At 48.2% G+C, this 17,325-nt stretch overlaps 1 protein-coding gene across 5 annotated transcripts in view; it reads left to right on the top strand.

Moving 5' to 3' along the window:
* Window positions 1-961: 961 nt before the first annotated feature.
* The window catches only part of IGSF3 (immunoglobulin superfamily member 3), a 131,937-nt gene continuing 115,573 nt past the window's right edge, over window positions 962-17,325 (top strand). For 2 of the 5 annotated variants that reach the window (XM_069601755.1, XM_069601790.1), the window contains exons 1-2: window positions 1,024-1,111; window positions 1,767-2,436. In XM_069601755.1, coding sequence (XP_069457856.1) covers window positions 2,394-2,436 — 43 coding nt within the window. In that variant the 5' untranslated portion in view covers window positions 1,024-1,111; window positions 1,767-2,393. Of the gene's footprint in view, window positions 1,112-1,766; window positions 2,437-17,325 lie in introns of all 5 variants that reach the window. The other 3 variants (XM_069601779.1, XM_069601770.1, XM_069601758.1) reach the window with 3 other exon arrangements.

Here is a 17,325-nt window from a genome sequence, read left to right as displayed (position 1 = left end):
TGTTCATTTCCTCTGAGAAGCCTTCCCTGCACCTGACTGGATAAAGCACTCATCCTCCTCATGCCTTGGCCCCTCAACACAGATTCAGGGACCTTGCATGGGCTTCTTGAACATGATCTCCTTACTAGCCTGCAAGCTCCAGGGGCAAGACAGTCCTATTTCACGTTGGTCACCTTTAGTCTGTGCTCACCCAGTACCTGAGTATGTGTGTTGGACAAGTTTTGAATGAATGAAATTGTATTTGCTTGGAGTGTTCCTCATAAAATAATTATAGCTTACATTTTACTGAGTGCTTAAGATGTAGCAGGCACCATCCTAAGTGTTTTATAAGTGTGTCATCTCATATAACCCTATCAAGCACAGGCCATTTCCCTCATATAACAGGTGGGGGAAAACTGAGGCACAGGGCTCTTAGATAACTCGGCGGAGATGGGCAGCGGGGAAGTGGAGGAGCCAGGGTTAGAATCCAGACTGCTTCCAGAGTCCAGTTCGATCGCAACGTCTAGGAAATTCTGTCTCAGCGTGAAGTGCAGTGTGGGGATCCACTACATGAGCAGATTCGTCTCCTGCAAAGGGCTTTGTTTATGTTTCCCAGAGAGGGGACGCGCCCCTGGCCGCCCTCTTGCAGGCTCCGGGGTCTTTTGCTGGGCTTTGGGAAGGGCCTGTGCATCCTGTCGGTGGCCGGGTAGTGTGCGGGTGAGACCCCTGATTAACTTTTAGAGCTGCCCGGCCCCCACGCCAGCTGCGCCCAGGTTCTCGGGTGGCCTTTGCCACCCGCAGGTGCGGGTGAGGCGCCACCAGCGGCGCGCGGAGCCCCAAGGCCGGCCCCCAGAGCGGTAGCCCTTCTCCGTGGGTCGGGGGGTAGGGAAGGGGTGGTGGGAAGGGGCGGGCCCGGGGGCGGTGCCTCTCGCCGAGGCCGCCGCCTTCTCCCCGCGCTCGGCTGGCCCGGGTGCAGCGGGCCGGGTGAAGGGGGCGGGGCCTGGGGAGGGGCCGGAGCGCGGCTGCCGGTGTAGCTGCGGGAGCAGAGGAAGGAGGCAGTGCGTCCCCAGAGGCGTGCGCCGGGCGGAAGGACCGACGGACCCACGCGCGCAGGGAGAGGGCCGGCGGCGAGGTTGGTATCCGGTGGGCGCGCGGGCGGCGCGGGGAGGGGCGGCAGCGAAGGGAGCCGGAGCCCGGGGGAGGGCGGCGGGAGGGGCGGCGGCGGCGGGCCCGGCGCCGGCTGCGCTCGGGGGTCGGCGCGAGACCCCTCCCCGGGCCCGTCGGACGCGCGGCGAGCGCGCCCCGGCAGCGAAAGCGGAGCCCCGGTATCTCTTCTCCCTCCTCTTTTCTTTCCAGTCAGCGAAAAATAAACACCCGGGAAGGTAAAACAATAGCGGGGCCACCTGGGACGCGGCGCGAGCCGAGCTCCCACGTTTGGGGCGGGTGCCGAGGGTGGAACCGGGAGTGGCGGCCCCACCTCGGAGCCCCTTCCAGATTTGCCCCCGCGGAGGGTGGGGCTACTCGCGGCGCCGGGGCTCGGTGGGAGGCGGAGGGAATTCCCTGGAGTGAAGCGTTTGGTGAAGTACTGCAGGAACAATCGGGCTTCCCAGGATTGCTCTACTCTGGGCGGGGAAACTGAGGCGGAGGCGAAGGTAGCGACTTGGCCAAGGTCAGACGCAAAGGTGGACCGTCCTGATCCCGGATCGGGACCCAGGTGTCGCTCAGTCTCTCTCGGTTGTGTGGCAGCCGTGCTTGCCTCGGATAAATCTCTGTTGTGTTTGTTTTAGAAATCTGCTGGCATTGTGGGACCGCTTCAGGGCTGCCGAACGAACGCCAACTTGCTTCGTGTGTTTCGGGCAGGTCTAGGGCAGGTGGCAGCCCCGTCATGGATGGTGACAGACTTTTTGATGAAGAAACCCAGAGCAGGCGATGTCAGCCAGGGCGATTTGGCTGTCAAAGGTTTTGACAAAACCTGCCGTGTTCTCTTTCGGGGAATCCGAATGAGGGAGATTACAGACACCTTCACCGGGAAGCCAAGGACATTTCTGTATAATCAGTGGATGAAAGGATTTTCTCAGACTCTCTTTTTCCTTTTCCTTGAGGATTAATCCACCGCAATCTACAATTCCAGTGGAAACCACAAGGCACAGGACGTGGCAGGAGCCTCGAGAGAGCCTTCCGAATTGTTCTGGACCCTTCCTTTTTAGCCTAGAGGAGTTTACCACTTGCCACCCGCCGCCCCTCCTCGCCCCTACACTCCCTCCTGGTGAGCTCCTTAACCTGTTCTCATTCCCTGAATTGAGTTCTGTTTCCAAAACTGTCCTCTGCAGCTATAAGTGGATTGCCAGAAAGGAGAGATTAAGAGCTGGGAGAAGAGGAAGCGCCGTGTGTTGTGTCTCCTCTTGGCTGCCGACATGAAGTGCTTTCTCCCAGTGCTGGGCTGTCTGGCTGTGCTGGGTAAGTGGTGCTGCTTATCAGAGTGATCGATGAAAAGTTTAACCTGCTCCTGGTTCCTGTAATTCCTTGTGGTTCTTTCCCATCAACACGGCTTGGGGGGACCGCAGGAGACGGCGGTGTGTGTCACAGGTTGGACTAGAGTACCCAGAGCCCCATTTCTGACCCGGGAGGCATATTGTTTGTTGTCTTGAAGAAGGACGTTTGCTGTCCTTAGTGTCTGTCCTGGGCTTTGCTGGGCTTTTGTCCACCCCTCCCTGACCACCACCGCCCGCCCCCCACCCCCCCATCTCCGTCAATGTTTAGGGACTTCCATGTGGATTATGGATTGGTTTCTTGTATTTGCTAAACATAGTGCTTCAGCGTCTTCCTCTTCTCGTCTGTGTTGCTCCACATGAATTCCTAATCTGAAGTGGCGACATTACTCCCCCTCTTGGGAAAGTTGGTTTGGAAAGTTGACAATGATGGTGGTTTTTTGAGCGGGGAAGTAGGAATGGGTGGAATAAGGGTTGAAGCTTTGCCTCATGTAAGTGATCTGTAGACAAAATGTTTGAGGGTCTAGTCATAAGTCCCCTCCCCAAGGAAGTTAAGATCATAGTTCTGGGACGAAGAGAGACTAGAGGAATGGTGCCTGATAGGGGCTGTGCTTGGATTGGGTTTTGTGCCCCCACGGAAGGTCAGGATGCTTAGATTGGATGGAGAAACTCTGGCTTGAGAGGTGAACCCTTGACACCTTTCTTAAGGATTCTCTCCCATTGAAGAGCCCTCCCCACCCCCCAACCCTTTGCCCAACATTCTCAGATTCAGCAGTGCTTTCCATGCCCTTGAATGCTGTCTTAATCTTAAATACGGTATCTTGGGTTGAGGATAAGCTCCCTGGCCAGAATGTGGTACATCCTGTCCCTCCAACTCCTTAGACTTCACAGCTGAGCACACCCTCTGCTCTCTGGGTACGGCTCAGTCCCCTGTATTCAGAAGAGGACATCACTGCTGCTTGTGGGGTTTCCATCTCCACATCTCGGTGTCTTGCATTTATGGGACTTGTGACCTGCTGCCAGTGGAGATTGCTTTCATCCATCGTCTACACCCTTGCAAGAGTTCACAGAGGGGCAGAAAGAGAGTGGACTTTGGAGATGGGAGAATCCGAGGTCAGATCTCAGCCTGACAGTAACTGATGTCTGAATCTCAGTAAAATCGAGTGATACCTCCAAGGGTTGTCCTGACAGTTAAAGGTTATAAGGTATTGTAAATGTCTTGACTGCTTTGAAAAATGTCTAGGGCACATAATGTGTGCCTTTGAGCTCGATCGTGTTCAACTCTTTGGGGGAACTCTCAAGGTTCCTTTGTCCGTGGGATTTTCCAGGCAAGAATACTGGAGTGGGGGGCCATTTCCTCCTCCAGGGGATCATCCCAACTCAGGGATCAAACCCGGGTCTCCTGCATTGCAGGCGGATTCTTTACCATCTGAGCCACCTGGGAAGCCCAGAATCGCTGGGAGAGCTTTGACGAAATCTCGATGTCCAGGCAGCAACCCGAGACCAGTTAAACCAGGTTCTTTGGGAGGACGACCCAGGCATGTATCTTTTAGCTGTCCTAGGTAATTCCAATGTGTAGCCGAGTTAGGGAACCAGCGGGTGAGAGTGGGTTCACAGCAGCCAGCTCTGCGCTCCCCTCCCCAGCGCTCACACAGACACCCCGTCTGGCGGCAAGTTTAGTCAGCCTTTGGCTCAGCTGTGGGTCAGTGTCTCCCTGTCTCTTGTGTGCTCAGGCAGAATTAAGAAGACGGGCAGCTCTCCATTCACCAATACTAAATATTGTATTGGTATTTGCCATTCACTTAGTGTCTGGGTTTAAAATCAGTAATTAGTGACTCATGTGGATTCAAGAGACAAGCAGGGAAAGCCCTCCAGGAAGCTTGGGTGTGGGGTGGATGGTGTGGCTAAGGCAGGAAAGAGGGCTGAGTGGAAGGGTGGGGCCCTGGGCAGGAGATGCAGCCACTGATGGGAAGACAAGGAAATGTGGCATTTGTGCCTTTTGCTTCTCCTGGCTGCTCCAGAAATGTACGGCTGCCAGCTGGTCCCCCTGCTGTTCCCCTCTGGGCTGCTCTGTGGAGTGGAGCTTGGGCCACTTTTGTCTTGTACTCCCAGCCTCAAGTGTGAACAGGTGCCATGGGGGAAAGTGAGTGTCGACGGTGGTGCTGAAGGGGAGTGGTGGCAGAAGGCCACACCTGGGTGAGAGTGGGGAGGTTTAGAGCTGTGGAGGGCCCTGGTTTTTTTGATCCCTACTGGTGAAATCTCACCTTTTCTCATCACTTGATGATTGGCAGCATGGCAGGGGGAGGGAGTGACTACTACTTTTTAACCTTGGAGACCAGCAGGTCTTTGTGGAGGGAACAAAACCTAGGTTGGGGTCTTATAACCCGCTTGCAGCCTGGTGTGGTCTGATTCATGCGTCATCATTCTTGCTGTGTAATGAAAATTAATGTGTAATATGAATTGAAAATAGCAAAGATGCTCAAGGTTTTGTGTCCAGATGGGTCACATGCTTGGAATAAAATTTTGTTTGTAAAAAGTAGAATCAGGTTAAGTGTTCTGCAAACTGAGACTGATCCAGGTGCTGCTAGCCTCCAGAAGCGGCGGTTTGAGTTAGAAATCCCTGTGACAGTGTGTAAGGGGTAAACAGGGTAAATCCAAGATGCTTGTCTCTCCCTCGCTATCATCAGACCCATGGTGTCTGCTCCCTTCCTTTGCCACTGTCTAGGATTTAGGTCCAGTTTCTCCTTTCCTGCCTGCCTGGGTACCAATTCCTGCCCTCTTGACCCCTGTGTCTTGTTTCTTCCTTCTGCACCTCTGAGTGCCCACCTAACTAGGGAACCATCAGCTGCTATGGGTACCCTTGTCCCGATTCTGTAGCCGTCTTAAGCATGGGCCTGATTGAGGATAGTAAAGTTTCCACTACTGAGAATGGGTGGAGCCAGAGGAGTAGAAGAGGAGAGAGAGTAGGGGCTGGTGTGGATGTGGCTTGAGTGTGAAAGAGGGAATGAGGAGAGGCTGCTTGCAGCTGTGCCCGTGCCTAGGAGCAGCCCTGCATGAGTGCCAGAGACATGGGGAGGTGACCACAGTGTCAGGGGCAGACAGAATAGGATTTGTGGCTGTGAGAGCAGGAAGGGAGTAATCAGGAGAGATGAATATAAGCTTTAGGCACATAAAGCAAATTTCGATTTTGCATAACCACGAAGAGTGATGCCTTCTAGACCAGTGCTGATGTTGCAAACAAGATGAAATTGCTTGAAAGTGTTCACAGTGAAAAATGTAGGAGACTGGGACATCCCCGGATGGACACAGAGAACTCGTGAGTGGCTCATGGGCATTCTTGCTCTTCTCCAGTGGGAGAGAATTTTCATTTGTAGGGTTTGAAAACCCTCTTGTTTGAATACCGTGGACTGAGGAAGCGATCACTTCTTTCCCAGTCAGAGAAGGCTTCTTAGGGGAGAGGCCAGAGAGTGCTTCCAAAAGAGATTGAGAGGAACTTTGATGTTCTGGTGGGAGTGAGCTCACGGGCAGGACTGGGGTGATCAAAGGCTGAGGAGAGGGAGTAGGCAGAGGAAAGCAGCAAGGTGGCTAGGAGCAGTCAGGGAAAAGGTTCTGATGGAAGAAGACAAGGATTGTGATTTATGGATGAGCCAACACCACTGTCCCAACAGTTTCACCAGAAACAATGCCCTTCCCTTTCCTGGGGACCATTTGACAAGGGTGCCAGAGAAGGGAATTCTTGTCAGGACTAGGCTAGCTAAGATGCCTTTCAACTGTATGAGTCATTGAGCCACCCCTGGGTACTGAGGGTTGTGTTAAGATATCCCAGTCTCCTACGTCTGTTATTGCAGCAAGAGAATAGCAGAATTACCACCTCTCCCAACTCTAGCCCTTACTGTGTAGCAAGTCCTTTCTCTTTGAGTCCTCAGTCTTGCCAGATAGAGCCCTGACATTATCATCTTTCTGTAGTTGGGGATATTGAGGTCCAGGAAGGTTAAGGAACTCACCTGGAGGTAGATGACCGTTGCTGTTTAGTCACTAAGTTGTGTCCGACTCTTTGCGACCCCATGAACTTCAGTGAAGGACAACCCCCTGTCCTTCAGTGTCTCCCAGAGTTTACTCAAACTCATGTCCATTGAGTCAGTGATGCCATCCAACTATCTCATCCCCTGTTGCCCCCTTCTCCTCTTGCCCTCAGTCTTTCCCAGCATCAGAGTCTTTTCCAGTGAGTCCAGCTCTTTGCATCGGGTGGCCAAAGTATTGGAACTTCAGCTTCAGCATCAGTCCTTCCAATGAATATTCAGGGTTGATTTCCTTTAGGATTGACTGGTTTGATCTCCTTGCTGTCCAAGGGACTCTCAAGAGCCTTCTCCAGCACACAATTCTAAAGCATCAATTCTTTAGATGACTGTACCAGCTTGAAATGGTGCTCCACAGCGATAGGGACCCAGCCCCTTTCTGTCTTGTTTCAAGTGTGTGCCTTTATTCCCAAGAGCATCTCATAGTCCAAGATGGCTGTGCTAACCCCAACCGTCAGGAAGGAGGAAAGGATTGGTCAAGGGCATGCCCTCTTAATTTAAGGACATTTCCCAGAAGTGTACCCCTCACTTCTGCTTACATCCCCATTGGTTAGAACTTGGTCATATGACCATACTTTGCTGCAAGGAAGGCTTGGAAATATCTTTAATTCTCAGTGTCCAGCCAAAAACTGGGGTTCTCTTATTACAGGGGAAGGAGAGAACAGATTTAGCAGGGACAGGTGCTGGTCTCTGGCACACTTACAAAGCTAGGAAGTGGCAGAACAGGGTTTTGAAACCAGGACCACTTGGTTCATGTTCTTTCATCCTACAAGTTGTCTGTCTGAGTAGGAGGGCCCCTCCCCTGGCCTCTTTGAATCCTTAATGGGAAGACAAGAGCTAGATAAACCAGCTGTTACGTGAAGCGACACAAATCAGCATGTAGTTGGACACTCAGAGTTGTGGTTTTAGTGGTAGCATTGTGTTTATAGAATGCTTAGGTGCCAGTCGCTGGTAAACACTTTCTATAGCATGACCTTCTGCATAAAGTGAGTAGGGACCATCTCTGTCATGTTCATTACTGTAGCCCCAGAACTCAGCCGTGTGCCTGGAGCGAAGTAGCTGTTCATTTAATTTTTTGATGAATGAATGATTTCACAAGGTAGGTGTTGTTTCTGTAACAGCTCCCTTGATCAAGATGAGGAAATTCAAAACTCAGGGAGTTTAAATCATTTTGCTTAAAAGGAAAGAGCTCAGAATTGACGGAGCTTGGATTTGAATCCAGCCTTGTCTGGCTATAGTGCTTGTGCTTTTTACTCCACCAAACAGGGGTTCTTCACCTTTTTTGTGCCATGGATCCTTTTGGCAAGCTGCTGACATCTATGGACCTCTTCTTAGGGTAACGTTCTCAAATACATAAATAAATAACATAGGATTAGAGAAAATCAATTTTATTGAAATACCCTCACCAAAATATTAACAAAAACAAATTTATAACATAGCACTAAACTTTTTTAATAACACATTAAATAACAAGATCTACTCCAGTACCCTTGCCTGGAAAATCCCATGGGTGGAGGAGCCTGGTAGGCTGCAGTCCATGGGGTTGAGAAGAGTCGGACATGACTGAGCGACTTCACTTTCGCTTTTCACTTTCGTGCATTGGAGAAGGAAATGGCAACCCACTCCAGTGTTCTTGCCTGGAAAATCCCAGGGATGGCGGAGCCTGGTGGGCTGCCGTCTGTGGGGTCGCACAGAGTCGGACACGACTGAAGTGACTTAGCAGCAGCAGCAGCAGCCACAGTTGTGTAGTTTTGGTGTAGTGAAGGGTGCAGATGATATTTTGAGGTATCTGCGTCCACTGTGATGTGATAGGAAAGTATGTATGGTTTGTATTGTGACAGAGTCACAGGTCTTGAATATATTACCATGATCCTCACCTACATTCATAATCAAAGGAACAGCTATTTACTTTCTTGTCATTTAGTCGCTAACATGTGTCCGACTCAAGCGTCCTCATGGACTATAGTCCGCCAGGCTCCACTGTCCATGGGATTTTTCAGGCAAGAATACGGGAGTGGGTTGCCATTTCCTTCTCCAGGGTACTTTCCCAACTCAGAGATTGAACCCGTATCTCCTGCGTTGCAGGCGGATTCTTTACTGCTGAGCCACCAGGGAAGCCCCAACATTCACTTAAGAGATCAGTGAAAATAAGGATGCAGTTTTTTTCTCATTCAAATTCATCTATCTCCTGAACTCTGTCCACAGACCCCTGTGAAGTTCAAAGTAAAGTTCAATGTAATCAGTAGTTGTCAGCAAAAACCCTGTGGAACAAGTCTTGGGCTGGGCTTTCAGCAACGGGTGGGCTTTGACTGAGGAGGGTGTTCTCTTCCCAGGAGAGTCCTGCTAATGCAGAGGCATCAGCAGTCAGAATGATGGCAGAGTGGCCCTTTAGGGATTGGATAAATGACTGTCAGTGATTTTAGGGGCCAGTTCATGTGGGGTGATGCCGGACACAGAGATTTGGTTTGGATTGTAATTGAGTTTGGGATTTGGGCTTAGACTGGGTCCCTGGAGCCCAGGCAGACCACTTCTGCTGAGCCCTGGCCTAGGAACTGGAAGGCGTGGCTCTACTTAGTGGCCTCTCCTGGTGCCTGGCCTTGGGCACTCTGAGCTATGGCACCTTGATTAGTATCTGTAGGTTCCTTTGGGAGTTCCTTGTTCACCGTGATTGGACACCTGTTTCTTTGCTGCTTCAACGTGAGCACAGCTATTCCTTGTAAAGGCTTGGATTTTAATTTAAGGAAATTTAGGACACCTGTGTGTGAATGCCCCTAATTTTCAGAGAAATGAGTGGTTGCATCAAAATCAAGCTTGTTATGTGTAGAAAATCAGATTTTGCCAAATTCCCTCATCAAGACCCCTTTATTAAGTGACTAATCATGGACCCCAGTGGCGGACACTTAACAGAGACCGTGGCAGTGGGCCTCCCTTAACTGGAACCCCAGTTAAGTGGGATTTTGCTTTTATTTTTGAACTCCACTTTCAGGAAGGTGAAATCACAAGATGGCAGCAGCAGGGATTGATTCTAAAAACTGGCTTCCAGGCCACTGTCAGCCCAGTCTCTCCATCTTCCACAACTCTAATTATAGTAGCAGAAGAGAAGGATGAGCCTAGGGGCCCTGTAAGATTCTGAATCAAAGATTAAATTATATTAACTCCACTCAGGCTGGGAAGTGGTCAGATGGATCTTAAAAAGCTTTATAATAGGCTTTATGATAATGAGAGTTGAAGCAAAGTTTCTGCCCAACCCTCTAATGAAATTCATCTGAATACTGTATTTCCCTTCGTTCGGGTGATCCAGCTTTTGCACAACCATGTTCCTGCCCTCGAGGAGGTGGTAAGCTAAAGCCGGGGGTTAAAAAAAAAAAAAAAAAAAGGGTGGTAAATCACTTTGCAAGTGGACAACCACAGACTCTCCAAGGACTGTTGTCTTGTTGGGGAAGGAGAGGCCAGGCAAGTTTGTTCTTGCTTTCAGCTAAGCAGGAGAAGTAAAGGGAATTCTTTGTCCAGGGATGTGACTGGAGTAGCCCTCAAATGCTCAATCTGGAAAGGTTTTCTGGATGGGCTGGAATTTTAGGCAATTTTTTTTAAAATAATAAGAGAGTGAGGTCCTGGCAGAATTGTGGAGTGGAGGACACCAGGACACAAGGGGATGCTTTGAGAAGATTTCTTATTTGTTGATTTACTTAGCTGTACTGAGTCTTAGTTGTGGCATGTGAACCCTTAGTTGTGGCATATGGGATCTTAGTTCCCTGACCAGGGATCGAACCCGGGCCCCCTGCTTTGGGAGCACGAAATCTTACCTCCTGGACCACCAGGAAGTCCCAAGAAGACTTCTGAAGGGGTGGGGAAGCCCTAGTGTCAGTGGGCCTGGGTCCTAAAGGTGCTGGTTGGAAGAACTGGAGTTGTTGGTTGGTGTAGGTTTTTGGGCCAGGGACAGATGGCAGATACCAGAGAGCTGTAGATGTGTGTAGGTAGATAGGAGAAGTGACAGAGAGGGTAGGGGACATTACTGGAGGTGGGGTCTTGAGTGGAAGTAAAGGGGGCCTGTTTCTGTACCGAAGGACGAGCTTTTGTTCATCAGAATCCTAACAAAACAACTCAAAGAGATCAGTGTCTAGTCTTCTTGTGGGGACCTGTTGCCATCAATTTACAGGTCCCCAGACCCTTCCTTTATTAAAGCAGGGAAGAAATCTGATACCAGCTATGTGTTCTTTTCCGTTATAGTTCTTTGATGTAGTGGGATCTGTTCAGGATTGCCTAAGGTTGGAGCTATTTTCATGTGTTTGATTGTTTTGTTCGTAACACCCATTTCCCCTTACTCTGGGGTATGGTCTGCTCTTCCTTCTGCATGGCGACCTCTGCAAACACCTTCTCTGCTCTCAGCTGGGCCTTGGATCCTGTTTGTGTTGTTGATAATGGAGCCATGTCAAGAGATGGGCTGCCTATCTTCTCAGGGATCCCTTCCACTAACTCCCCTTACCCCAAGAGTCCCATAAATTTGAAATCTTCTGTCTCCTAGAAAGGCAGCATTTATTAAGTAGTATTAATCTGTTTTTTCTACATGACAAACAGTGTGATCCCCCACATTTGGTACAGTAGTCTGGTTTTAAAGCAAAATTAGCTTGGTGCTCACACATAGCCTGCATCCGTTAGGTATCTTAGCCCTGTGTCTGTACCTTAGTGGAAGTGGTATCATGGTTAGGTGTTTTTGAAACATAAGGTGGCCAGCTTCTCCACCCTCAAGTGTTACTTTAAGAGCTGTAAGGAGCTTGGGTAATTTAACCAGGATGTGTTTGCTCCTAGGTAAAATTAACTGATTGCATTGGCGACCTTGATTTGACTTTGGTAGGAAGGGCTTGGAGGAGTAGGAGGAGGAATGGGAGATCTTTGTGTGAGTAACTGTTTGTTGCTCCAGGGCAAACCAAGCCTCCCTGTCCTGGCCACATACCCTCCCCCCGCGGCTCCGCCCCTTTTCTAAAGACCTCCCAGAAGGAAACTTTGCAGCCTTTTAGATGCAACACATATATTGGGAAGGAAGACTTGATTTTCACTGATTTAAGTCATAATTTAAAACAACAAATAAAGTGCTTCAGGGTAAAATGTTATAAAAAAGAAGGGTGATGAGCTATTGGTTGCAGTTTCATAAGATAGCTTATGTATGCTTGCTTTATTTCTTTGACTTTTAATGTTTGGGTGGAGTGCTGTATGAGTATAGTTCTGTTGTAAAAATCTAGTAGAGTTCAGACAGAAAGCTTTCCTGGTGGCTCTGATGGTAAAGAATCTGCCTACAAGGTGGGAGACCCAGGTTCCTGGGTCGGGAAGATCTCCTGGAGAAGGAAATGGAGAACAACCCACTCCAGTATTCTTGCCTGCAGAATCCTCCACAGAGGACCCTGGCAGGCTACAATCCATGGGATCACCAAGAGTTGGACATGACTCAGTGACTAACACTTAGGAGCACAGACAGAGAGTAAAATGGGGAAGTTCCCCTCCCTGCCCCGCGTCCCGTCCCTCTTTGACTCTGAAATAACATTCTTTATAGTTTGATACACTATATTCTCCCAGGCTTTTCCCTGTCATTCCTATTCATATACCCACACAAATATAGATTTTTTTTTGCATATAAATGGACTGACAAGAACATATTTTTCAACAACTTGATTCTCAAGGGGTGATTTATTCCACTCTTTTTTCAGTCTTAATTTTATACCCATATCAGAACTGATCTTGTTATTTTATAGCTAGTAGAAGCTGTAATTGGTGCAGTCATTAGGGAGCAGCAAGTCTTACTCAATAGCCATATAACAGAATAATTTTGTCTTGTGGTATCAAGAGCAACAGTCATAATGAAAACACTGCCCTTAAGTGTTAATGTACTTAAGAGAAATAATTGACTTGTTCATTCTGAATATTTTCTCTAGAAACACAGACATTTAACAAATTAAGCACACCCGTATTTTATTGACTATCTTAGTTATAATCTTGAATTAAATAAAGCCCATTTAAAACTTGTTGAGAGGACAATTGTAAATACTAGATTTTGTGTCCAAGTCAATCAACTGCTCTTATTTGTTCATAGACTAGGAAAAAAATGAGACGTTTTCCTGCATTTTCAGCTCCCAAATGATTCTTCCATTTAGAGTGAACTGGACTGGAGTAACCTTTAAGGTTGCTGGCTACCAGACATTCAAGACCTTAACCTAAAGGAAGATAATTTTTTTCCTTTAGTCCTGCTGGAGCAGCTATTGCTGTAAAAAGATTATCATTTCAAAGTGTTGGGTTACTTCTTAAGTTCACTAGTATGAACTTTCTTTAAAACCTTGGGAGCAAAAACAGATTTCTTGGATGGTTCACCTTTAGACCTGATTTTGAAAATAGTTGCTATTTTGGAGGGATGGTTGTTGAATTCACATATCACAGCCAGCCCTTCTTAAACATCAGGGTTTGACCTGCTGCCACCCATCCAGAGAGCCAGCCCTGTTGTGTTAGAGCCTCCTTACAGTCTTTTCCTGAGAAGACTTTGATCTGTTCCTTCAACAAATACTTGAGTGCCTTCTACAAGCACTCATTGTTCTGTTATCTCAAATACCGAGAACTAAAAGCTAACATCATAATGACCATTTTAAGTAGTCACCTGGTATGTATTTTAATCTTTGATAAATAGAAACATTAACTAAAAACACCTCTGAGGTTAGGGAACTCTTTTCTGTCCCTAAGGTAAAATCTTTTTCCTGCTGTTTCTTAAATCTTGTTTTGTTCTCAGCTCTTCTTTAGCAGCCATGAATTACACATACCCTGGGCAGTCCTGGTAAAGAGCCCTTAGAAATAAGAGACAATACCAATGCTGGTGGGAGACTGGGGCTGGGGAGAGGTAAGGGCAAATTCTTTGTTTTGAAAATATGCAAATATCCCGAGTCCTGGATATATGGAATGCCTTTATTAACTGATGGGAATTTTGTATTGGAATTGGGATTTTCATACTTGGCTCTGAATTCCTGTTGTTGCTCTGCTCATTCGCTTAGTTGTGCCCAGCTCTTTGCCACTCTGTGGGTTGTAGGCCCCCCAGGCTCCTCTGTCCATGGAATTTCCCAGGCAAGAATACCAGAGTGGGTAGCCATTCTCTTCTCCAGGGGATCTTCCCGACCCAGGGGTCGAACTGGGTCTCCTGTGTTGGCAGGTGGATTCTTAACCACTAGTGCTACCTGGGAAGCCCACCGGAACAGAACAAACAAAAACTAGAATGATCACTTCCTTTGCCATCAAATAGGAGACAGCATCCATACCAAACTTCCTCCTGAAGACTTCGGTGTTGAGGGTGTGGTGACAGGAAGATTGGGCCTATCCCTGGTGGCTCAGACAGTACAGAATCTGTCTGCCAGTGCCAGAGGTCTGCATTCTTTCCATCCCTGGGTCGGGAAGATCCCCTGGAGAAAGGGAGTGGCAAGCCCACTCCACTGTTCTTGCCTGGAGAATCCCATGGACAGAGGAGCCTGGCGGGCTAGTGCATGGGGTCTCAAAGAGTTGGACACGACTGAGCAACTAACACGCACACACCTGGTACTCAGTCCCAGAACCTGGAGCTCTCACCACTGTTGTTTTCTGGAAGCTGCTGGGTCAGCTCAGTGGGAGGTGGGTGGGGCAGACTCTTTCAGGTCTGCTCCTTTTCAGAGGCCCTCCCTGACCTGGGATGATCCCTGGACAGCACTGGCCTGCGCTTCTCTCTCCTGTCCCTGGTGTTTCTCCCTGCTTCATCCCCTAAGCCAGAAGGTCCTAGGCGGGGGTTGTAAGCTGTGCCTGGTGACCTTGGCCTGAGCCCCATAGCTGGCGGTACTGCTCCTGGGACACTGTGTGCCGGGCCAGCCTTCTCTCCACCAGCAGCTTTCTTCAGAAGCCTTTCTGGTTTTCCTCAGTGGTTTTGTTCTGCGTTGATTCTGTGTTGATCTGGAGATGGATGGTCTATTGGGGATTCTGCCTCGCAGATGGACACATCTGTTAGTTTATTAGAGGAGTGACTGTGCAGATAGATTTGTTCTCAGCTCATCCCCAAGCTAGACAACCCTCTGTGACACTGTTTAGAGATGATTTGCTGAGCAGTTTCTTAATGTCTTCTGATGTTCCAGTACAGTAAGATAGCTTGCTGACGAGTTTTGCAATCTGTCTACTGGTATTGCATTACAGGAAAGCCAGACTGCGTTCGGAGCTCTCCTGCCCTTTACAGGATGGGGGATGGCTTTTAGCTGGGTGTCCCTGTACCCCTCAACTGGGAGGAGCGGCAGTCCTTTCCTTTCTCATACTTGAATCTGAATCCTGGTCCTTCCACCCCAACCCCCACCCCGCAAGGATGGATTGCTAAGAAGGTTGAAACTAGGTAAGACAATGATTGTGCCTCTGGACTTGAATTCACTTTAGAAAAATCTTAGCAGATCTTATGCATAATCCCCTTTTTTTAAAGGGGAGTTATTTTTTAGGTGAGGGAGAAACTGATGGCCTGCATGGGGAGAGAGTGGAAGGAGGCCTGGAAAAACTCTCCCAGCAGAAGAGAAAGAGGCTCTGGGGTACGTCACCTTTGTTTTAATTAAAACACTATGCAATACAAACATTTGCCTTCCCCTTCTTACCCCACCGCAGAAGAGCTGTAATTTCCCATATTTGGAATCTCGGGAGGGCCAGGCCACGTCTGAGGATAAGGCCAGACTCAGTCTATGCTTTGGGGAAAAGTAAGTAACTGTAAGTGCCGAGAGGGCTGTGGTATTTATGGTGTATCTATGGATAATGTATGTGCTTCCTTGTCATCATTTATTCAGCAAGCCCTGATGTCCTGGAGCTGATGCTCTGCCCATCAGCAGTCTGACTCTTGTTTTCTTCTGTGTATTTTCCCGTTTTCAAATGTGTAGGCATTCAGCTTTAATCAAGTAGGCTTTGCTTCTGTCATCTGTAACGGGGGATGACTGAAGTCATGTGGAGGATTTTAAGTAACTAATCTCTTAAGACAGTCAGAGCATAATCTCCGCTGGTCCCTGATCATCCTGCCTGCATCCCAGAGATTGGCGAGGTTCTGCAGAGGAGACCGGATAGGGGCCTTGGCATCTTTCGGAGAGGCTGGGCATCCTTCTTGCTGGCGACAGGGTTTGTTTGCCTTTGGCATGGGAACAGGGCCTGCTGATCATTTGCTATGTCAAGAGAGTTCAAGATGTTCCATGAATGTGACTAGTGTTTTACTGAATCTCTGTGCTGGTACAGCGAACAATGACAGGCTGAACTCGTGTGAAGATGCCATCCAAGCTCGTTGATGTCTGTACAGCACGTGCAGGGCTGGCTCTCACGGAAATGCAACAGAATAGACAGGAGGCCTGCTGGTTCGTGTTGTTCACTGACATTTTTTTAGTAAATTACATCAGATCAATCAAAAGATCAGGGATACAGGGTCTAAAGTTCTCATGTGCTTTGCTTGGAACCCCAGTGTAACTTTGTATAGGTGTCGTGTATTAGACTGAATTGGATTGCAGCTGCTCTCCCAATTGTCATTTTCCTTTTTCCCCCACCCACTTTCTTTCTTTTTTATTTATTTATGGGTTCATTAAAAAATTTTTTTACTCTTTATTCGTGTATTTACTTGGCTGCACCAGGTCTTGGTTGCGGCACATGGGATCTTTAAGTTGAGGCATATGAACTCTTAGTTGCCCCATGTGGGATCTAGTTCCCTGACCAGGCTCTGCATTGGGAGCACGGAATCTTAGCCTCTGGACCACCTGGGAAGTCCCTCCACCCACTTTCTGAGGTTAGCTCTGGTTCTCACTACCAGAAGTGTCCTGTAGAAGAATTTGGTGAATATTACACCAAGCGCAGTCTTCGCTACTTTCTCTTAATGGGGTGGTAAAATCCCTAACAACGGAGACTAATGAAGAAGATTAGTTTGAATTAGGAAAGTGTCTGAGTTACCAAATATTTCTCAAGAACTTCACTGTTGGTACTTTAAGTAAATACCATAACTCAGACTAGGCTAACGAACACCTAATAAAGATCCTTGGGGGATGCTGCTTTAGGAGAGAAGCAAGGTTGATTTGCAATTAACATACCAGTTGTTTATGTAAATGGTGTTTCTGAGACACTGGGATTGTGGTTGAAAGTAGTTTGTTCTCTTAAATGTTTTGAATAGGGCCCATGAAACCCCATGTGTGTATACTGCTGGCAGTTTATATGTGGTGTAAGGACCTGTTTTTCGAAGACCTAATTCAGAATATTCGGCAATATCAGAAACCCCAAGTTGGTGACCTTTAACTTCCCAAAATTAGTTAGATCACTTAGACAAATGTTTCCACAGTGCCAGCACTTGTCTCCTGTAACACAAACTAATAAGTTTAACAGTGTGTGTGTGTGTGTTATGTAGAGGAGACACAGCCATCCTTGGGTGCTTTGTACGTGTGTGCATGCTAAGTCGTCTCAGTCCTGTCTGACTCTTTGCCAAGCTCCTCTGTCATGGGATTTCTCAGGCAAGAATACTGGAGTGGATTGCCACGCCCTCCTCCAGGGGATCTTCCCGACCCAGGGATGGAACCTGGGTCTCCTGTATTGCAGGCAGATTCTTTACTGTCTGAGACCCTAGGGACGCACATTACAGCATATAATGTGGGGGGAAATATATGGCATTCATAATTTGGACAGTGTCAGACTGAACACACATAGTCAAACACTGCCTTTAGACAGTATTGAAGAAAGGTGAGCAGATTTACTATAGGAACAGTTTTGTTTTTATTTTATTAATTTTTATTAGAGTATAG

Source organism: Ovis canadensis, chromosome 1 (assembly GCF_042477335.2).
Source record: "Ovis canadensis isolate MfBH-ARS-UI-01 breed Bighorn chromosome 1, ARS-UI_OviCan_v2, whole genome shotgun sequence".
Lineage (NCBI taxonomy): Eukaryota > Metazoa > Chordata > Mammalia > Artiodactyla > Bovidae > Ovis > Ovis canadensis.
This window is presented reverse-complemented; position numbering and strand designations above follow the sequence as displayed.